Raw genomic sequence first — 20,415 nt, forward strand, 5'->3', positions numbered from 1 at the left:
ACATCAACTTTTAGAATGTTTTCTCTTACTTTTATTCAATAGTCAATAATTGTTACATTTGTTTAGCATAAGAATATTATTAACTAACATGTTTTCAACACAAATATTTTCGCACTGAACAATAAACTGTATAACCTCCTGTAGTACATACATGTCAACCTATACGGAATGTCCGTATTTTATACGGATTTGATTCAATAAACTTAGTATACGGGCGTATAAATAAAGTTATACGGATTCTTTAAAAAAACTTCAATATTTATTTAGAGCTATAATCAATTCCCACGATGATAAAAGAGCGCATAACATTTACAAACGTACTGTACACCACAGAAAGCACAAACAGCCAGTAAAGAGTCTTATGAAATTGCGCGTTATCTTGTGGTAGCGAGACTTCGTTCCACTTTTGATCATGTGCACACCGCATTGCGAGAATCCCGCCAACCGTGAAGTCATAGACATATAAACATAGACGCCGCTTTCTGCGTAGAATCATATGTCATCCTCGCCGCCATATTGGATGTGGCAAAGTGGAGATTCTTCAACCGTCTCTGGTATAGCGTCTAGACAGTAGCCGAGAATAAAGATGCCTCATTCATGTGCTGCGTTTAACTGTACCAACAGGTTTACCGTCCAAACGAGATCACATGGGATTGCCTTTCACAGGTGAGACTGGAAAAATACTTTTCATTGTATTTGGTCATTATAACGTAATTTTACGAACAGATTTTTCTGACTTTGTGGCTAATATGAAGTCTCACGCATAATAGCCGCTCGGTGAAACCTGTCTCCAAACAACGAAGTACAGTGGTGCTTGAAAGTTTGTGAACCCTTTAGAATTTTCTATATTTCTGCATAAATATGGCCTAAAACATCTTCAGATTTTCACACAAGTCCTAAAAGTAGATAAAGAGAACCCAGTTAAACAAATGAGACAAAAATATTATACTTGGTCATTTATTTATTGAGGAAAATGATCCAATATGAAATATCTGTGAGTGGCAAAAGTATGTGAACCTCTAGGATTAGCAGTTCATTTGAAGGTGAAATTAGAGTCAGGTGTTTTCAATCAATGGGATGACAATCAGGTGTGAGTGGGCACCCTGTTTTATTTAAAGAACAGGGATCTATCGAAGTCTGATCTTCACAACACACGTTTGTGGAAGTGTATCATGGCACGAACAAAGGAGATTTCTGAGGACCTCAGAAAAAGCGTTGTTGATGCTCATCAGGCTGGAAAAGGTTACAAAGCCATCTCTAAAGAGTTTGGACTCCACCAATCCACAGTCAGACAGATTGTGTACAAATGGAGGAAATTCAAAACCATTGTTACCCTCCCCAGGAGTGGTCGACCAACAAAGATCACTCCAAGAGCAAGGCGTGTAATAGTCTGCGAGGTCACAATGGACCCCAGGGTAACTTCTAAGCAACTGAAGGCCTCTCTCACATTGGCTAATGTTAATGTTCATGAGTCCACCATCAGGAGAACACTGAACAACAATGGTGTGCATGGCAGGGTTGCAAGGAGAAAGCCACTGCTCTCCAAAAAGAACATTGCTGCTCATCTGCAGTTTGCTAAAGAGCACGTGGACAAGCCAGAAGGCTATTGGAAAAATGTTTTGTGGACGGATGAGACCAAAATAGAACTTTTTGGTTTAAATGAGAAGCGTTATGTTTGGAGAAAGGAAAACACTGCATTCCAGCATAAGAACCTTATCCCATCTGTGAAACATGGTGGTGGTAGTATCATGGTTTGGGCCTGTTTTGGTGCATCTGGGCCAGGACAGCTTGCCATCATTGATGGAACAATGAATTCTGAATTATACCAGCGAATTCTAAAGGAAAATGTCAGGACATCTGTCCATGAACTGAATCTCAAGAGAAGGTGGGTCATGCAGCAAGACAACGACCCTAAGCACACAAGTCGTTCTACCAAAGAATGGTTAAAGAAGAATAAAGTTAATGTTTTGGAATGGCCAAGTCAAAGTCCTGATCTTAATCCAATTGAAATGTTGTGGACGGACCTGAAGCGAGCAGGTCATGTGAGGAAACCCACCAACATCCCAGAGTTGAAGCTGTTCTGTACAGAGCAATGGGCTAAAATTCCTCCAAGCTGGTGTGCAGGACTGATCAACAGTTACCGCAAACGTTTAGTTGTAGTTATTGCTGCACAAGGGGGTCACACCAGATACTGAAAGCAAAGGTTCACATACTTTTGCCACTCACAGATATGTAATATTGGATCATTTTCCTCAATAAATAAATGACCAAGTATAATATTTTTGTCTCATTTGTTTAACTGGGTTCTCTTTATCTACTTTTAGGACTTGTGTGAAAATCTGATGATGTTTTAGGTCATATTTATGCAGAAATATAGAAAATTCTAAAGGGTTCACAAACTTTCAAGCACCACTGTATTTCCTTCGTAACTACGCTGTTAACACTTTGTGTTTTTGTCAAACATTGGAGCTTTGTATTCATTCTGAAGGTTTATTGTTATTAATATTGAATAAAAAGTAACTGGGATATATCATTTGTTAATTATCATTCAAATTTTAGGTAAATTATTTTAATTTGCATCTTATACGGATTTTATAAGGGAAATACGGATTTTGGAGGTTGGTTATACAGGTTTGATTGACCAAAGGTTGACATGTATGGTAGTACCTGATTCAACTCGTTATCCATCCTTTTTGCGACCAGTGCCTCGCGATGGAGCATGCAGTGTGTGGCCACTACATGCGGGGCCTTCTGCTTAATGAGAGTGGTCACTCCACTGATTTTCCCGGTCATTGCCGCGGCTCCGTCCGAACACACCCCCACACAACGGGTCCAGTCCAATCCGTTAGACTCGATGTAATCGTCCAAAACTTGAAAAATGTCTTTCCCAGTAGTTCTTCTTTCAAGTGCTTTACAAAATAGTATTTCCTCCACAAATCTTTCCTGTGAAATAAATCTGATGTACACAAGCAGTTGGGCCTCATTGGATAAATCTGTGCTCTCATCCAGCTGAAGTGCGAAGTATTCGCTGGCTCTCACCTGCTCCAACAGCTGAGCAGATACGTCTCGAGCCATGTCACCAATCCGTCGGCTCACGGTGTTATCAGAGAGTGGGACAGCATCGATTTTTTTTGGCAGCATCCTCACCAAGCAATTCTCGGACAATGTCTTTGGTGGCTGGTAAAATCAAATCATCTTCAATTGAGTGAGTTTTTTTTAGTACGAGCAATGTGGTACGAGGCTAAAAATGATGCCTTCAGGGCCCGCTCGGGGACAGTAGCTTGCTGGGTGAATGCAGCAGATTGCCTGACCAAATGCTCTTCTTTGCGTCTGAAAAAATCTACTGTTTTTTCGGCATCTGTCGGATGTTTTTGTACCAAGTGACGCTGAAGTTTCGAAGGTTTTAAGCACTCGTTTGACAGGGTCTCCAGACAGAGGATGCATTTCGGGCAATCATGGCCATTTTTCTGTATGGCTGTAAAGCCATACTTAATGTATGCTGCCTCATATTTTCGGATTTTAGTTGGCCAGGACTACTTAGTTTTTTTCGCAGCAGTGTCCTCCACAGCAGGGCTGTTGGTTTGTTCCTTCGGTCTCTTCTTCAAAAACCTGTCCATTTTGCGCTAGCAATACGCTAGTTTGAGGAGCAAACCGCAACATCACAGGCAATCGGAGAGATGAGCATGGCAAACAACGTTTCGATATGATGTATTATTATTAATAATTATATTTTATAATAATGATTAAAACACTAATTACAATATATTTAATAATAATTATTTTAAAAAAGTATTTTTTTTCACAATTTTTTTGTTATTGTCCCTCCAACTTTCTGAGGCCCCCCTAGCGCCCCCACTTTGAAAACCACTGCCATAGGCTACATGGTTAGGGTATCTTTTGTCCTCATTGCTTGGGCCAGATCAAACCATTAAACAAGCTTAAATTATTCTTACTCTTGCCACATACATGATTTTTTTTTTTCAAAACTGATGATATTCAGTTCAAACACCATTAAAAGTAATTTCAGGAACAGATCTCTTGTGTGGTGTGTAATTCACCCCTCCCATTTAAATATGTAGAACATTTTTCGGCACGCACTTTGCGCATCACGGACCTCAGTGATTTTAAATGCTGCTCCGGCCCTGCGCATCTCTGCCCCTTTTTTCCTGAGCAGCAGGGTTTGAAACTCCAGCTATGTGCCGCCACATAGTGCGCTTGTCAGTCGTCAGCAACTTTGTTGCTTCGTTCATTAACCGCAGGTTACCGTATCACTGATTTTATCTGAGACGTTAACGAACATTCTAAACAATTGTAACATGTTGGTCAGAATGTTTATGCAGGTGCTCATGGGAGTTGTAGGTGCGTAATATTACACTGCAATGCGTATATTATATCAGATGCCTTCAGAGAAAGCTACAATTAAAATATATTGTTATACCACAGAATAAACCACCCACCAAAGTGGCTAGTGGGACTAAAGTCATTACCCGCCAAAGCCGAATTTTACCCGCATTTGGCGGGTGGGTGGGTGCTAATGTAAAGCCCTGAGATATATATATACAGTTGTGTTCAAAATAATAGCAGTGTGTTTAAAAATGTGAGTAAAGCTCAAAATCCTTATAATAGTTTTTATTTCCATGCATTGGGAACACTGCGCATTATATTCTACATCAAAACATGAAGAAAAATGTATGAATATTTTAATTACTTTACAGAAAATGAAGAAAAATGAACATTGGGCTGTTAAAAAAATAGCAGTGTCTGCATTTTTCATTACAAATTCCAAATATTTACTGTATAAACTGAAAAAATCTTAAGGATTTAGTATTCCTGTGAATCACTAAACTAATATTTAGTTGTATAACCACGGTTTCTGAGAACTTCTGGCACCTGTGAGCAGGTATTCCAGCCCAGGATGATTTGACAACATTCCACAGTTCCTCTGCATTTCTTGGTTTTGCCTCAGAAACAGCATTTTTGATGTCACCCCACAAGTTTTCTATCGGATTAAGGTCCGGGGATTGGGCTGGCCACTCCATAACTTTCATTTTGTTGGTCTTGAACCCTGATGCTGCTCGCTTACTGGTGTGTTTGGGGTCGTTGTCTTGTTGAAACACCCATTTCAAGGGCATTTCCTCTTCAGCATAAGGCAACATGACCTCCTCAAGTATTTTGACATATGCAAACTGATCCATGATCCCTGGTATGCGATAAATGGGCCCAACACCACAGTAAGAGAAACATCCCCATATCATGATGCTTGCACCACCATGCTTCACTGTCTTCAGAGTGTACTGTGGCTTGAATTCAGTGTTTGGGGGTCGTCTGAAAAACTGTCTGCGGCTCTTGGACCCAAAAAGAACAATTTTACTTTCATCAGTCCACAAAATGTTTTTCCATTTCTCTTTAGGCCAGTCGATGTGTTCTTTGGCAAATTGTATCCTCTTCAGCACGTCTTTTTTTTTAACAGTGGAACTTTGCGGGAGCTTCTTGCCGATAGATTAGCTTCACACAGGCATCTTCTAATTGTCACAGTACTCACAGGTAACTTCAGACCGTCTTTGATCACCCTGGAGCTGATCATTGGCTGAGTCTTTGCCATTCTGGCTATTCTTCGATCCATTCGAATGGTAGTCTTCTGTTTTCTTCCACATCTCTCTGGTTTTGCTGTCCATTTTAAAGCACTGGAGATCATTTCAGCCGAGCAGCCCATCATTTTCTGCACTTCTTTACAGTATACGTTTTACCTCTCCAATCAACATTTTAATCAAAGCACGCTGTTCTTCTGAACAATGTCTGGAACAACCCATGTTTCTCATGTTTTCAGAGAGAAATGGATGTACAACATGTGCTGGCGTCATCCTTAAATTAGGGCCACCTGATTGACATCTGTTTTTTCACAGAATGAATGACCTCACTAATTAAACTCCACACTGCTATTATTTTGAACACGTCCCTTTCACTTAATTATTCGATTACACAGACTCAGGAGCATGCATATCATGAATGTTGGGTCTATTGGTTTTCTGTGACTCTACTACACCTACTGGTAAATTATTTGCCATGTAGTACCGTATTTTCTGGACTATAGAGTGCACCTGTATATAAGCCGCATCCGCTCTATTTTTTAAAAAAAATTTAAAAAAAGATATACAAGCCGCACCGGGCTATAAGCCGCAGATATCTATGTTGAAAAATTAGATATTTACTGCATGTACAGAACGATTTTGTACTGTAAATGTACATGTATGTACCTGAACAGATTCTTTCCGAACAGTGCCTTTTAACACGGCAGCAACTTTGCTGATTAAAACGGAACAGAACCAAGAGAAAATAACCGGTATTTATTTACCTTCATTTCTCCTGTGTTTGAAACCACAAGTCACTTTAATCATCTTCGCTGGATTTGAAAATAATTACCAGTTAGTAATTTGTCGTGCGTGTTCTATCTGCTAAAGATCTGCTAATTCTTCTTTGCATTGATTTTTCGTCTATCTTATTTTTGATTCTACTTCCGGTTAGAGCGCCCCTAGCGGTGGAAGAAAAATCCACAGAATAGCCGCACCTTTGTATAAGCCGCATGGTTCAAAACCTAGGAAAAAAGTAGCGGCTTATAGTCCAGAAAATACGGTAATATAATTTCCACCAAAAACAGTGACTGATCTGCTGGGTGCGATTTGCTGGGGGGGATGGTGGGGATCATCCCCCCCTCTGGTTTTTATCTCTGCTGAAAAAAAATCCTCGGGGACAACCCCGTCAATAAAACAAACAAACCAAAAAAAAAAGTTGACATGACAGGCATGTTGTGACACAGTTTTCTATGGTCTACATTGCACTCACTTTCAAAATGACCCGAAGTGGCAGCTTTGATGTTCACGAACGTCCCCAGCAAATAGATACATTGTAGATAATAACAATATCTTTGCGTTCTCATAGAACGCAAAGATATTGTTATTATCTACAATGTATCAATGTATCTGCAGGGATGCAAACAGCGCACCTTTTGGCGGATGCCGCCTTTTTCACGGCCGATTTTTTTTTTTTTTTTTTTTTTTAGGGGGGGCGTTGGAGTGTCTGATTATAATTTCAAAGTAAATTCTGTATTAAAATTACTAAATAAGCAATTCCGTTACAGTCCATGAAACAGGAAGTATAAGGAAGAGAAAAAAACAGTTTAAATCGGAAAGCTGCGCACAATGTGAACTGCGCCATCAGAGCAAACTGTTCATTTAGTATTCATGTATTTTAGTGATTTTCAAGTCACTGTCCATTTAATCCGGAGGGAGAGAAACATCACAGCAACGCGACAAGCAATGCGAACTTTGTTGTGTGTTAGTGTTCGTGTATTTAGTCAGAGAGATAGGAAGATGAATTTACTATCTCTGGTTTAGTGTTCGTTTTCATTTAGTGTTATTCATTTAATATCATCGGATGTTATTGAGCTGTTAGCCTATTGTTACCTTAATTTTGTGACCTTTCATGATTTAAAAAAAAAACATCCCCCCTTCTGGTTTTTTGACAAATCGCACCCTGCTGATCTGGTTAGTCGTGTTGGACTGCTATTATTTTGAACACAAGTGTGTGTATATATATATATTAGGGTGCATCAGTTGCCCTCACTTTCATAAAATCTGATGCATTTTTGTTTGGGTGTTCCTTTTCACCAATAAAGACATCCTGTAAAATTTTTTGACCATATTCAAAAGTCTAATGGTGGCACCATGAGGTTCATTTTTTGCCAAAAAACGCTTATTTTATGTTTTCACGTAAGGTTTGAATCACAATGTTGGACTCCATTTATTGATTTCTTGTGACCCAGAGATCATGTTAAGAACGTTTGCAAGGGATTGAGAAGCATTAATGTGATTCATAATACATTTGTATTGTTTAGTTGAACAATGATTCAATGAACAGCTAAAACTCAAACTGTGCTTGATAATATATTTAGAATATGTACTAAAAATGTGTAGCTAAGATATTTGGTATACTCTATAAAGTGCCATAATGTTTCATGAAAAGTGATCGAAATTTTGTCATAAAAGTCATAAAATAGCAGCTTTTTCCATAACTTTGAGCTCCTGGTGCCACCATTAAACTTTTGAATTTTGTTAAAATATTTCACCCAGTGTGTTTTCTTACCAAAACAAAAATGCATCATGATCGGAGGCACTTTTTATTTTTAGGGGGCAACTGATGCACCTTAATATGTGTGTGTGTGTGTGTGTGTGTGTGTGTGTGTGTGTGTGTGTGTGTGTGTGTGTGTGAAGATCCTTCATCCATTTATAGAGTTGTAGATGCATAATAATAGCACAAGAATGTTTTATTTTGTTTTGCAAAAAAAATGTAATCAGCAATTTAATAAAAATTACATTAAGTCTAATTACATTTCAATGCATCATGCTCTCTTACACCTTTCTGTTTTTCACCTTTTTCAGAAATAAAAATGAGGACAAATTAGTTTATTACAATACAGCAAAGCTAACAAACTTTTCAAGGTAATAAATCAAGATCAAGATTTATAGCAGTTCAGATTGTTGAAACAGTTCCAGGTGCATTAAAGGTATGTCATGCTTATGTTACAGTTTAAGTCTTTCCAGCTTGTCGACATAAATTGATGTGTGGTTGATGTTTGAGTGCTGATTTGTTCACTGACTTACAGTTTGGCAGTGTACAAATTTTACTTTTTGGGATTGGGATCAACACTAATTGGGAATGTTGTCTGACTAACAGTTTACCAAAAACAGTACTGAGACTGCTATAAGGCAATTCAGAAACACTTTATCTCTTCCTAGATGTACTCGTTTTAACTTCTTAAATGTCAGCAGGTCCATAATTTTATTCCTATGTACTATACAGTTTCTAACAGTGATAGTTACTGGATAATAAATAATAATAAACCATGGGTTTAAGAGGTTAGTAACTTCCTGACAGGGACACAAGTATCAGCAAAGGCTGTTTTGTTTTCCCGAAAAGCTTTCCCCAGAAAATGACCTCACTTCCTCATTTCAGAAGCTACAAGCAATCTTTTTTTTTTTTAGTAGTAATTACAAGCAGAATACTACAGTTGTGCCCTCTGAGACTAGCTAGTCTCAGAAATTAGTGCACTGTTTCTACTTTTACCACTGCACTAAAACAGTTAGTTCTAGATAGAAACAGTACTATTTATGAGCTGCTATGACTTGGAGCTCTTTTTTTCACTCAGAAGTTTTCCTACAGTATGATAAATTATAGGCTTTTCTGCAGAATGTGCCTGTTAATCACACTTAATAACTGGAATTACAATATGACCATCATTATTATTTCTCTTATTGCATTATACAGTATGTTTGTAAAAGTGTGGGAAAAGTCCAGCCCTGCACTCAACAGAACAAAAAGGTGTAGAAATGTCAGCGCTTCTTGGTGTTTTATAACCAAGCAACCCCTATTTATTTATTTATTTATTTTGTCTCCAGATTGATGAATGCAGAGAACAACCTGCTTAAGACACGTGAAGAGGAGGGCATTCCTCATGAGCGGACACTGGTGGCCTCTGAGTTTATTGACTGGCTCTTGCAGGAGGGGGAAATGGCCACCAGAGAGGAAGCGGAGCAACTTGGGCGGAGACTGCTGGAGCATGGAATCATTCAGCATGGTGAGTACAACTCAACTGGTGATGGTGGCAATTGAATCAGTGGTGGTTCATCCATAGGGGCATTTATGTCAGGCATGGAATAAATGTTAATCCTTATACACAACTCATTCACATCTCCATACTTTGGATATAGTGTATATAAAACGCGTACACATCCCGTTACAATGATAGTTTTTTTGATGTAAAAAAAAAAAGAGACCACGATAAATAATTTCAAAACTTTCCTGACCTTTTAATGTGACCTATAACCTGTACAATTCAATTGAAAAACAAACAAATCTGTTCGGGGGAAAACATAAATAAAAAACATACAATAAGCTGGTTGCATAAGTGTGCACACCCTTAAACTAATACTTTGTTGAAACACCTTTTGATTTAATTACAGCATTCAGTCTTTTTGGGTTCACACCTGCCATCAGTTAAAATGACTCTGATTCACCCCAAATAAAGTTCAGACATTTACTCAGTTGCATCCTCCAGCAAAAGCCAGGGTTCACAGAGAGCTTACAAAGCGTCAAAGGGATCTCATTGTTGAAAGGTATCAGTCAGGAGAAGGGTGCAAAAACATTTCCACGGCATTAGATATACCATGGAGCACAGTGACGACAGTCATAAAATATGGGACAACAGTGACATTACCGAGAACTGGACGTCCCTCCAAAATTGATGAAAAGACAAGACAAAAACTGATCAGGGAGGCTGCCAAGAGGCCTACAGCAACACTGAAGGAGCTGCAGGAATTTCTGGCAAGTACTGGTTGTGTACTACATGTGACAACAATCTACCGTATTCTCCATATGTCTGGACTATTTTTTTTCAAGAACTTTATTCATCACATGCTTGTGAAATTCCTCTCTGCATTTAACCCATCTGAAGCAGTGACGCACACATGCACACATGTGAGCAATGAGCACACACACATACCCAGAGCAGTGGGCAGCCATGCTGACAGCACCTGGTGAGCAGTTGGGAGTTAGGTGCCTTGCTCAAGGGCACCTCAGCCCAAGGTCATCCTATATTAACCTAACCACATGTCTTTGAACTGTGGGGGAAGCTAGAGCACCTGAAGGAAACCCATGCAGACACGGGGAGAACATGCAAACTGCACACAGAAAGGCCCCCGCCGGCTGCTGGACTCGAACCCAGAACCTTCTTGCTGTGAGCTGACTGTGCTAACCACTTACACCACCATGCCGCCCTAGGAGGTAGGGTCAAAGAAAAACATCCAGGCCCGGCTAAATTTTGCAAAAAATAAAAAAATACATCAACTCTCCCAAAAGCATGTGGGAAAATATGTTATGGTCTGATGAAACCAAGGTTGAACTTTTTGGCCACAATTCCAAAAGGTATATTTGGCACAAAAACAACACTGCACATCACCAAAAGAACACCATACCCACGGTGAAGCATGGTGGTGGCAGCATCATGTTTTGGGGTTGTTTTTCTTCAGCTGGAACAGGGGCTTTAGTCAAGGTGGAGGGAATTATGAACAGTTCTAAATACCAGTCAATTTTGGCCCAAAACCTTCAGGTGTCTTGTAGAAAGCTGAAGATGAAGAGGAATTTCATCTTTCAACATGACAATGACCTCAAAGTTTTGGAATGGCCAGTCAGAGCCCAGACCTAAATCCAGTTGAAAATCTGTGGGGTGACCTGAAGAGGGCTGTGCATAAGAGATGCCCTCGCAATCTGACAGATTTGGAACGCTTTTGCAAGGAAGAGTGGGCAAGTATTGCCAAGTCTAGATGTGGCAGGCTGATAGACTCCGACCCAAAAAGACTGAATGCTGTAATTCAAACAAAAGGTGCTTCAACAAAGTATTAGTTTAAGGGTGTGCACACTAATGCAGCCAGCTTATTGTACGTTTTTTTTATTTTTTATGTTTTCCCCCCTAACAGATTGGTTTGTTTTTCAGTTGAATTCTATGGGTTATAGGTCACATTAAAGGTGGGAAAAGTTTTGAAATTATTTATTGTCGTCTCAGGTTTTTCTGATGCAAAAAAAAAAAAATCATTTTAACAGGGTGTGTACACATTTTATATCCACTGTATAATCCAATGCACCATTCATTTTCTCACCTTTCTAAATGGGTGCAGTAGTGGACAGATAGTTTATGACAGGGTTACAAGATTGGGCAAAATACTCTGTGGATAAGATCCTCTGTGGCTTTAAAATACCCTCTAACTGCCAAGATCTTGTTTCATAGCATATAATCAGATTAACATTTTGATAAAATTCCATAAAAAAGGCAAGGTAAAGTATAAGTACAGCCAGTGTGTCTATGATGTACAGAACCATTTCTGTTGTCATAGATATTGCAAAAAAAATGGGAAAGGGACAGGCAGATTAAAAAGTAGATAATGTCTATATATCAGAAATGCATGTGAAATACTTATATGCTCATGCAAAGTCATTAGAAAATGAAAAATGTCTCCCTTTTCCAATACCCAGTTTTTTTGGAATGTAGTTGGACTGGAAATTTCGCTGAAATGTGAAAAACCCTGGCTAATGGTATTGTCTTGAACACAGGTGAATAAAATGTATATCAAAGACCACTCAAAACAAGCTGCTAGACTGTATGCTGGATGAAACAGAAACAGATTTTTTTTTTTTCTGTTGACAATTGTATGTTTTCAACTAAAAGTTGGGTCAAGTTATAAAGTATGGGATGTGATATCCTCTTGACTTCATTTAGTTTCAGGTTAGGTCATCATTAATGTCACCCGGCCTCACCAAAATCTATGGTCTGATGGTTAATTTATATCTGAAATAAGATTGCCAGAAATGTAAAAACTAAAAAAAAAAAAAAAGGTTGAAAAAGGACGGCACGGTGGGCGGCACGGTGGTGTAGTGGTTAGCGCTGTCGCCTCACAGCAAGAAGGTCCTGGGTTCGAGCCCCGGGACCGGCGAGGGCCTTTCTGTGTGGAGTTTGCATGTTCTCCCCGTGTCCGCGTGGGTTTCCTCCGGGTGCTCCGGTTTCCCCCACAGTCCAAAGACATGCAGGTTAGGTTAACTGGTGACTCTAAATTGACCATAGGTGTGAATGTGAGTGTGAATGGTTGTCTGTGTCTATGTGTCAGCCCTGTGATGACCTGGCGACTTGTCCAGGGTGTACCCCGCCTTTCGCCCGTAGTCAGCTGGGATAGGCTCCAGCTTGCCTGCGACCCTGTAGAACAGGATAAAGCGGCTACAGATAATGAGATGAGATGAAGGTCAAAAAAGAATTGAAGACAGAAGTAGTGACTTCTGTACTGATAGACAAAATATGTTTTCCATGGTTCATATACTGAGAGTTTTAGGGAAGCTGCCTCTGAGTAAGAGTTCTGTCTTATAGAAGGCACGTCATTGTGTTTATTCTTAGAAAAGAAAAAAACCCCACTGGCTTCATTCATTTAGTCTGTTCTGCTCACTTGTGACTTTGAGGACAATCAGAGGCATTCAAAAGCATAAAAAAGACTGAGATTCCTGTGTGGTTCTCCCAGAACTGTAAATGAAAAGAGGGCTTTTACCCTCATAGTCTCATAGCTGGAGCATAACTCCATTTATAATTTATTTTTGCTATGAGGCTCTTGGTCATGATTGGGTCACTGGGACACTGATTTGAAGAAGTCAGTGTCTCATATTTGGCAGAAGTAGAAGAGATATGTCAAGAAAAATGGGCAACAGTTGGCCAAAGAAAATTGCAGAGTTGTAACAGATGTCAGGAAGGTGAAGGGGGAAGTATTGGACTTCTAACATGCACTATTTCAGCCTTTATGCACTAATTGACTGTTTCTGTTATTTGCGACTTCTCCATTTTGTCCTAAGTGCATATAAACTTTTATACCTCACCATATTCCTCTAACAGTTATTAATTACAATGGAAAAATTGGTGCATGTTTTGAATGTTTCAAAAATGATTTTTGCCAGAACTCTGCAGTATAAGAGACTCAATGATGATCTCTAACAGATGGACATACCGCTGGAGCTCTTCCTGGCAAACACTGTGTGTTAAACAAGCTCATGACTGTACATTCATGAAAACGTTCTTTAAACAGTGAAGAGTGCTAATGTTCATATTTTGTATTTCTGTTCAGTGTGTGTAAATGTTGCTGTGTTGCAGGTCACAAAAACTGCCTGATTTGACTCAGTGGCATTAGTAATCAGGTGATCGATTAAAAACCTAACATGGTTCATTAACATAATGCAGTTCCATTAAACGTACGGGGGCAACTGGTGTATCATGTGTGTAACTGAGTGTGCTTTTAGTCTCAGTTTAGCCGTTTACAAAACACTTTATTTGTCTTCACCTGTTCCTCAACCCCTCCCTGCTCCAGTAATAATTACAGAACAGACAGGAATCTGATACAGAAAGGTTACATATGCATTACAAATGAAAATGTGTATGGTGAACAAGTGAAATATCCATCAAAAAAAGTCCTTCTTACGCCAGAATCTCCTGTCCCAGTACTAACCAACTCTTTAAGGCGTATGGGTGCAGCGCTGATCTCCATTTCTATGGCCTTTGGCCTCTCGCCTATAGAGTGCTCCGAGATGATGCTAAAAATAGTAACACTGCAGTCTGCGCGGCCATCTTGGAAGTCACTCGCTCCAGAGCGCTCATAGAGTACACATCATCTCATCTCATCATCTCTAGCCGCTTTATCCTTCTACAGGGTCGCAGGCAAGCTGGAGCCTATCCCAGCTGACTACGGGCGAAAGGCGGGGTACACCCTGGACAAGTCGCCAGGTCATCACAGGGCTGACACATAGACACAGACAACCATTCACACTCACATTCACACCTATGGTCAATTTAGAGTCACCAGTTAACCTAACCTGCATGTCTTTGGACTGTGGGGGAAACCGGAGCACCCGGAGGAAACCCACGCGGACACGGGGAGAACATGCAAACTCCACACAGAAAGGCCCTCGCCGGCCCCGGGGCTCGAACCCAGGACCTTCTTGCTGTGAGGCGACAGCGCTAACCACTACACCACCGTGCCGCCCCTGAGTACACATCATATGCCACTTTTCCACTACAAACGCGGCTGAGTCGGGCTGAGCCGTGCCGTGCTGAGTTGGGCTGAGTCGAGCTGAGTGGGGCTGTTGGAGTTGCATTTCGACTACAACCGCGCTGAACCGTGCTGGCTGGAAGTGGGTGGACACATTGGGTGGAGTTAGCGAAAGTGGGTGGACGTCACGTGATGTCGTTAAGCAGCGCAAACAGTGACATCAGTGATCTTTTAAGCGGTAGTCTCACGACCCGAATAGTAAACAATAAACATGGAGGACATGGAGTCGTTAGTGTTGCTGGTCTTGGTGCTGTGGCTTGTTGTCACCGAAAACGCCAACAGATACTGGCAAGAGCGTATAGATGAGGCGAGGCGCATAAGGCTTCAGAAATTCTCGTAATTCGTAATTATTATTCTTCCGGGTTTACGGTGTTTACAGATCCCAGCGTGCTCGCGGGGCGTGTGTGGGCATGTGAGGACACTCCTCCTCACCAATCAGTGCACAGGGGAGTGTCTGCTCACGCCCCCAGCCTCACTCGGCTCGCTTTGGCTCGCTTCAGCCCCACTCCAAAACGGTGCGAGTTTTAGGGGCTAAGCAGGGCTGAAGCGAGTTGAGTCGTGCTGTTCTTTGGTAGTCGAAACGCGAGCCGTGTCGGGCTGAAGTGAGCTGAAGCGAGCTGAAGTGAGCTGAAAAAGGGTAGTGGAAAAGGGCCAATAGAGTACACATTCACCGATTCATTTCCACGTTAGAGGGCTTAGAAGCTTGGATTTTTTAAGAATTTAGACATCTGAAGTGATGGAGCACTACTGTGAAAGTTTGGATAAGCAGGCACGGGAGCGTTATGCTGAGAAGGTACGTTTCATTGGGAATGTAGATCCATACACTGTTAGTGAGAAGGAATGGAAAGCTGACCCCAGCTTGTTGCCGCATGTGACATACATCGATCTTGTGAACTATCTAGTGTTTCACCCAAGTCCATTTTGTGAACTAAAGCATGTGTACATAAACATTACTAGGCCTAGATCTTAAATGCCATTTGATGCAACAATGCACTGCAGTAGACATAAGCTACCTAATGTGACAAATATATCCATTAATCATTGCTGAAAGGACATAGAAAAGATAATAGTTTGTATCACATTTATTTTAGTAACTATGAAATTCAAGACAATTTAAACTACCTGTCACAAAGTGATCAGAACAAATCCGGATACAGTCAAGTTGTCCTAAATTTGATCGGTTAATGGCAGCCAGCCACTGTCGTCTCCTCCGCTCGCTTTTCTCCTGTGCTGCAATTCCCTGGTTAGTCACGACTTTAGGGAGTCTGTGGAAGCTTTTGCCACCCTTTTCCCCCCGGCTACTACAGCCAACAATGACACACGTTTTCGGCATTGTCACCCCTTTTTGCTTCGCTGAACAACAACAATGCACTGACACAGCGACCTTTGACTTCCAATATGGCCGCCGCTGGGTTCGCGCTGACCTCGAAGCACTCTATACAGCTAGGGTTACAGTGGGGGGTTAATCCTCTGGTAACTGCGAGAATTTTATTTCCCCACTTGCATCTGTATTGCAGCGTGCTTTGCCAGACGGTAGTAGGTACCATTTTTATGATGGTCTTTGGTATGACCAGACTGTGAGTAGAACTCACGATCTTCCAGATCTCACACTAACCACTAGGCCAACTTGTGGTCGAAATATTGGGTTTTCAATAATTTCACTCTGTGCCTTGTACAAGATCATCAAGTTCTAATCATATGCTCTATAACTAGAAAAGCATTGTTCTTTGATGGAGCTCAATCTAATATTGCGGCATCAAGACACATTAGACAAGATATTACAGGCTTTTCTGTTTCTGTTACATCTGATATATTTTCTTATGGTTTATTTTCCTCTGCCAGCACAGTTTATCAAATCAAATCAATGCTAGAATAATATTTCAGCTCATGTTACAGGGTAAATAATGTATGCTCATCCTGAAATGATGAATCATCCACCTAGCTGCATGTTTTTAATCCGGGACCCAATATTTGTAGAGATAAAAAATTAGAAAGATGGACTTCCATTGATCGAATTAGCTCCAAAACTCTACATGCATGGCATAGTCTTTTTTTTTTTTAACATTTGAATTAAAATGATATTGTTATTGATATTAGATGCTTCAGAGTTCACAACCGAGAACACTACGTGCTTAATTTTATTCTTTCATTTTTTTAAAAAACCTTTGAACTAAAACAATATTGAGACACATCTACTACAACTGCAGGAAATTTGTTGGAAGTTAAACAGAGGAATAAACAAATCATATAATTGCAAACAAAAAAAGCAATTTCTGTTGTAAAATTCTCTCTGTGAGAATTTGTAATACACACCATGGAGATCAATAAAGCCTTAAAGGATATAATGTGAAACTGTATAATTCCCTCGTGACTTGAATACCAGAGATTGTATTTCAGACAACCTTGAGATTTTATGTTTAATTCTGCAACATAGGAAGTCATTTGGGGAAAAATATTATTCTAAATAAAATGATCACAGTTGGTGCTACTGGCTCGATGAGAGTAGGGAAAGGAGCAGCATCAGATAGAATCTCTGTTGAGATATACAGTATAATGACATTAAATGTAGGCTACACATGCAGAAATGTCAGTCATTTTCCAAGTATTTTTCTAGGAGGACACTCTCTATACATATACAAAAGGTGCTCTTGTCACATGACGTCCAAAGCCAGGAAAGCCAGATATAGATCTAGAGTAGCAACCCTGAAAGGGAACAATATGTAGGCCCCTGAGCGGGTCAAGGGGAAGGGGATTCGATGGCAGGTGGGGCAAGGAGATATATAAAAAACGTACATTTTCAATACAGTGGTGCTTGAAAGTTTGTGAACCCTTTAGAATTTTCTATATTTCTGCATAAATATGACTTAAAACATCATCAGATTTTCACACAAGTCCTAAAAGTAGGTAAAGAGAACCCAGTTAAACAAACAAGACAAAAAATATTGTACAAATTGTAAATAAAAATGGAATGCAATGATGTGGAAGTTTCAAAATTCCATATTTTATTCAGAATAGAACATAGATGACATATCAAATGTTTAAACTGAGAAAATGTATCATTTAAAGAGAAAAATTAGGTGATTTTAAATTTCATGACAACAACACATCTCAAAAAAGTTGGGACAAGGCCATGTTTACCACTGTGAGACATCCCCTTTTCTCTTTACAACAGTCTGTAAACGTCTGGGGACTGAGGAGACAAGTTGCTCAAGTTTAGGGATAGGAATGTTAACCCATTCTTGTCTAATGTAGGATTCTAGTTGCTCAACTGTCTTAGGTCTTTTTTTGTCGTATCTTCCGTTTTATGATGCGCCAAATGTTTTCTATGGGTGAAAGATCTGGACTGCAGGCTGGCCAGTTCAGTACCCGGACCCTTCTTCTACGCAGCCATGATGCTGTAATTGATGCAGTATGTGGTTTGGCATTGTCATGTTGGAAAATGCAAGGTCTTCCCTGAAAGAGACGTCATCTGGATGGGAGCATATGTTGCTCTAGAACCTGGATATACCTTTCAGCATTGATGGTGTCTTTCCAGATGTGTAAGCTGCCCATGCCACACGCACTAATGCAACCGCATACCATCAGAGATGCAGGCTTCTGAACTGAGCGCTGATAACAACTTGGGTCGTCCTTCTCCTCTTTAGTCCGAATGACACAGCATCTCTGATTTCCATAAAGAACTTAAAATTTTGATTCATCTGACCACAGAACAGTTTTCCACTTTGCCACAATCCATTTTAAATGAGCCTTGGCCCAGAGAAGACGTCTGCGCTTCTGGATCACGTTTAGATACGGCTTGTTCTTTGAACTATAGAGTTTTAGCTGGCAACGGCGGATGGCACGGTGAATTGTGTTCACAGATAATGTTCTTTGGAAATATTCCTGAGCCCATTTTGTGATTTCCAATACAGAAGCATGCCTATATGTGATGCAGTGCCGTCTAAGGGCCCGAAGATCACGGGCACCCAGTATGGTTTTCCGGCCTTGACCCTTATGCACAGAGATTCTTCCAGATTCTCTGAATCTTTTGATGATATTATGCACTGTAGATGATGATATGTTCAAACTCTTTGCAATTTTACACTGTTGAACTCCTTTCTGATATTGCTCCATTATTTGTTGGCGCAGAATTAGGGGGATTGCTGATCCTCTTCCCATCTTTACTTCTGAGAGCTGCTGCCACTCCAAGATACTCATTTTATACCCAGTCATGTTAATGACCTATTGCCAATTGACCTAATGAGTTGCAATTTGGTCCTCCAGCTGTTCCTTTTTTGTACCTTTAACTTTTCCAGCCTCTTATTGCCCCTGTCCCAACTTTTTTGAGATGTGTTGCTGTCATGAAATTTCAAATGAGCCTATATTTGGCATGAAATTTCAAAATGTCTCACTTTCGACATTTGATATGTTGTCTATGTTCTATTGTGAATACAATATCAGTTTTTGAGATTTGTAAATTATTGCATTCCATTTTTATTTACAATTTCTACTTTGTCCCAACTTTTTTGGAATCAGGGTTGTACTTGGTCATTTATTTAATGAAGAAAACGATCCAATATTACATATCTGTGAGTGGCAAAAGTATGTGAACCTTTGCTTTCAGTATCTAGTGTGACCCCCTTGTGCAGCAATAACTGCAACTAAACGTTTCCGGTAACTGTTTATCAATCCTGCACACTGGCTTGGAGGAATTTTAGCCCATTCCTCCGTACAGAACAGCTTCAACTCTGGGATGTTGGTGGGTTTCCTCACATGAACTGCTCGCTTCAGGTCCTTCCACAACATTTTGATTGTATTAAGGTCAGGACTTTGACTTGGCCATTCCAAAACATTAACTTGATTCTTTTTTAACCATTCTTTGGTAGAATGACTTGTGTGCTTAGGGTCATTGTCTTGCTGCATGACTCACCTTCTCTTGAGATTCAGTTCATGGACAGATGTCCTGACATTTTCCTTTAGAATTCACTGGTATAAATCAGAATTCATTGTTCCATCAATGAAGGCAAGCCATCAGATGCAGCAAAACAGGCCCAAACCATGATACTATCACCACCATGTTTCACAGATGGGATAAGGTTCTTATGCTGGAATGCAGTGTTTTCCTTTCTCCAAACATAACGCTTCTCATTTAAACCAAAAAGTTCTATTTTGGTCTCATCCGTCCACAAAACATTTTTCCAATAGCATTCTGGCTTGTCCACGTGATCTTTAGCAAACTGCAGATGAGCAGCAATGTTCTTTTTGGAGAGCAGTGGCTTTCTCCTTGCAACCCTGCCATGCACACCATTGCTGTTCAGTGTTCTGCTGATGGTGGATTCATGAACATTAACATTAGCCAATGTGATAGAGGCCTTCAGTTGCTTAGAAGTTACCCTGGGGTCCTTTGTGACCTCGCCAACTGTTATACGCTTGGAGTGATCTTTGTTGGTTGACCACTCCTGGGGAGGGTAACAATGGTCTTGAATTTCCTCCATTTGTACACAATCTGTCTGACTGTGGATTGGTGGAGTCCAAACTCTTTAGAGATGGTTTTGTAACCTTTTCCAGCTTGATGAGCATCAACAACGCTTTTTCTGAGGCCCTCAGAAATCTCCTTTGTTCATGCCATGATACGCTTCCACAAACATGTGTTGTGAAGATCAGACTTTGATAGATCCCTGTTCTTGAAATAAAACAGGGTGCCCACTCACACCTGATTGTCATCCCATTGATTGAAAACACCTGACTCTAA

The 20,415-nt window shown here is 40.3% G+C and overlaps 1 protein-coding gene across 2 annotated transcripts in view; it reads left to right on the forward strand.

Moving 5' to 3' along the window:
• The window catches only part of deptor (DEP domain containing MTOR-interacting protein), a 121,439-nt gene that overhangs the window by 42,755 nt on the left and 58,269 nt on the right, over nt 1-20,415 (forward strand). For both annotated transcript variants that reach the window (XM_060921728.1, XM_060921727.1), the window contains exon 5: nt 9,453-9,631. In XM_060921728.1, coding sequence (XP_060777711.1) covers nt 9,453-9,631 — 179 coding nt within the window. The remainder of the gene's footprint in view (nt 1-9,452; nt 9,632-20,415) is intronic.

The sequence above is a fragment of the Neoarius graeffei genome, chromosome 5 (assembly GCF_027579695.1).
Source record: "Neoarius graeffei isolate fNeoGra1 chromosome 5, fNeoGra1.pri, whole genome shotgun sequence".
Classification (NCBI taxonomy): Eukaryota; Metazoa; Chordata; class Actinopteri; order Siluriformes; family Ariidae; genus Neoarius; species Neoarius graeffei.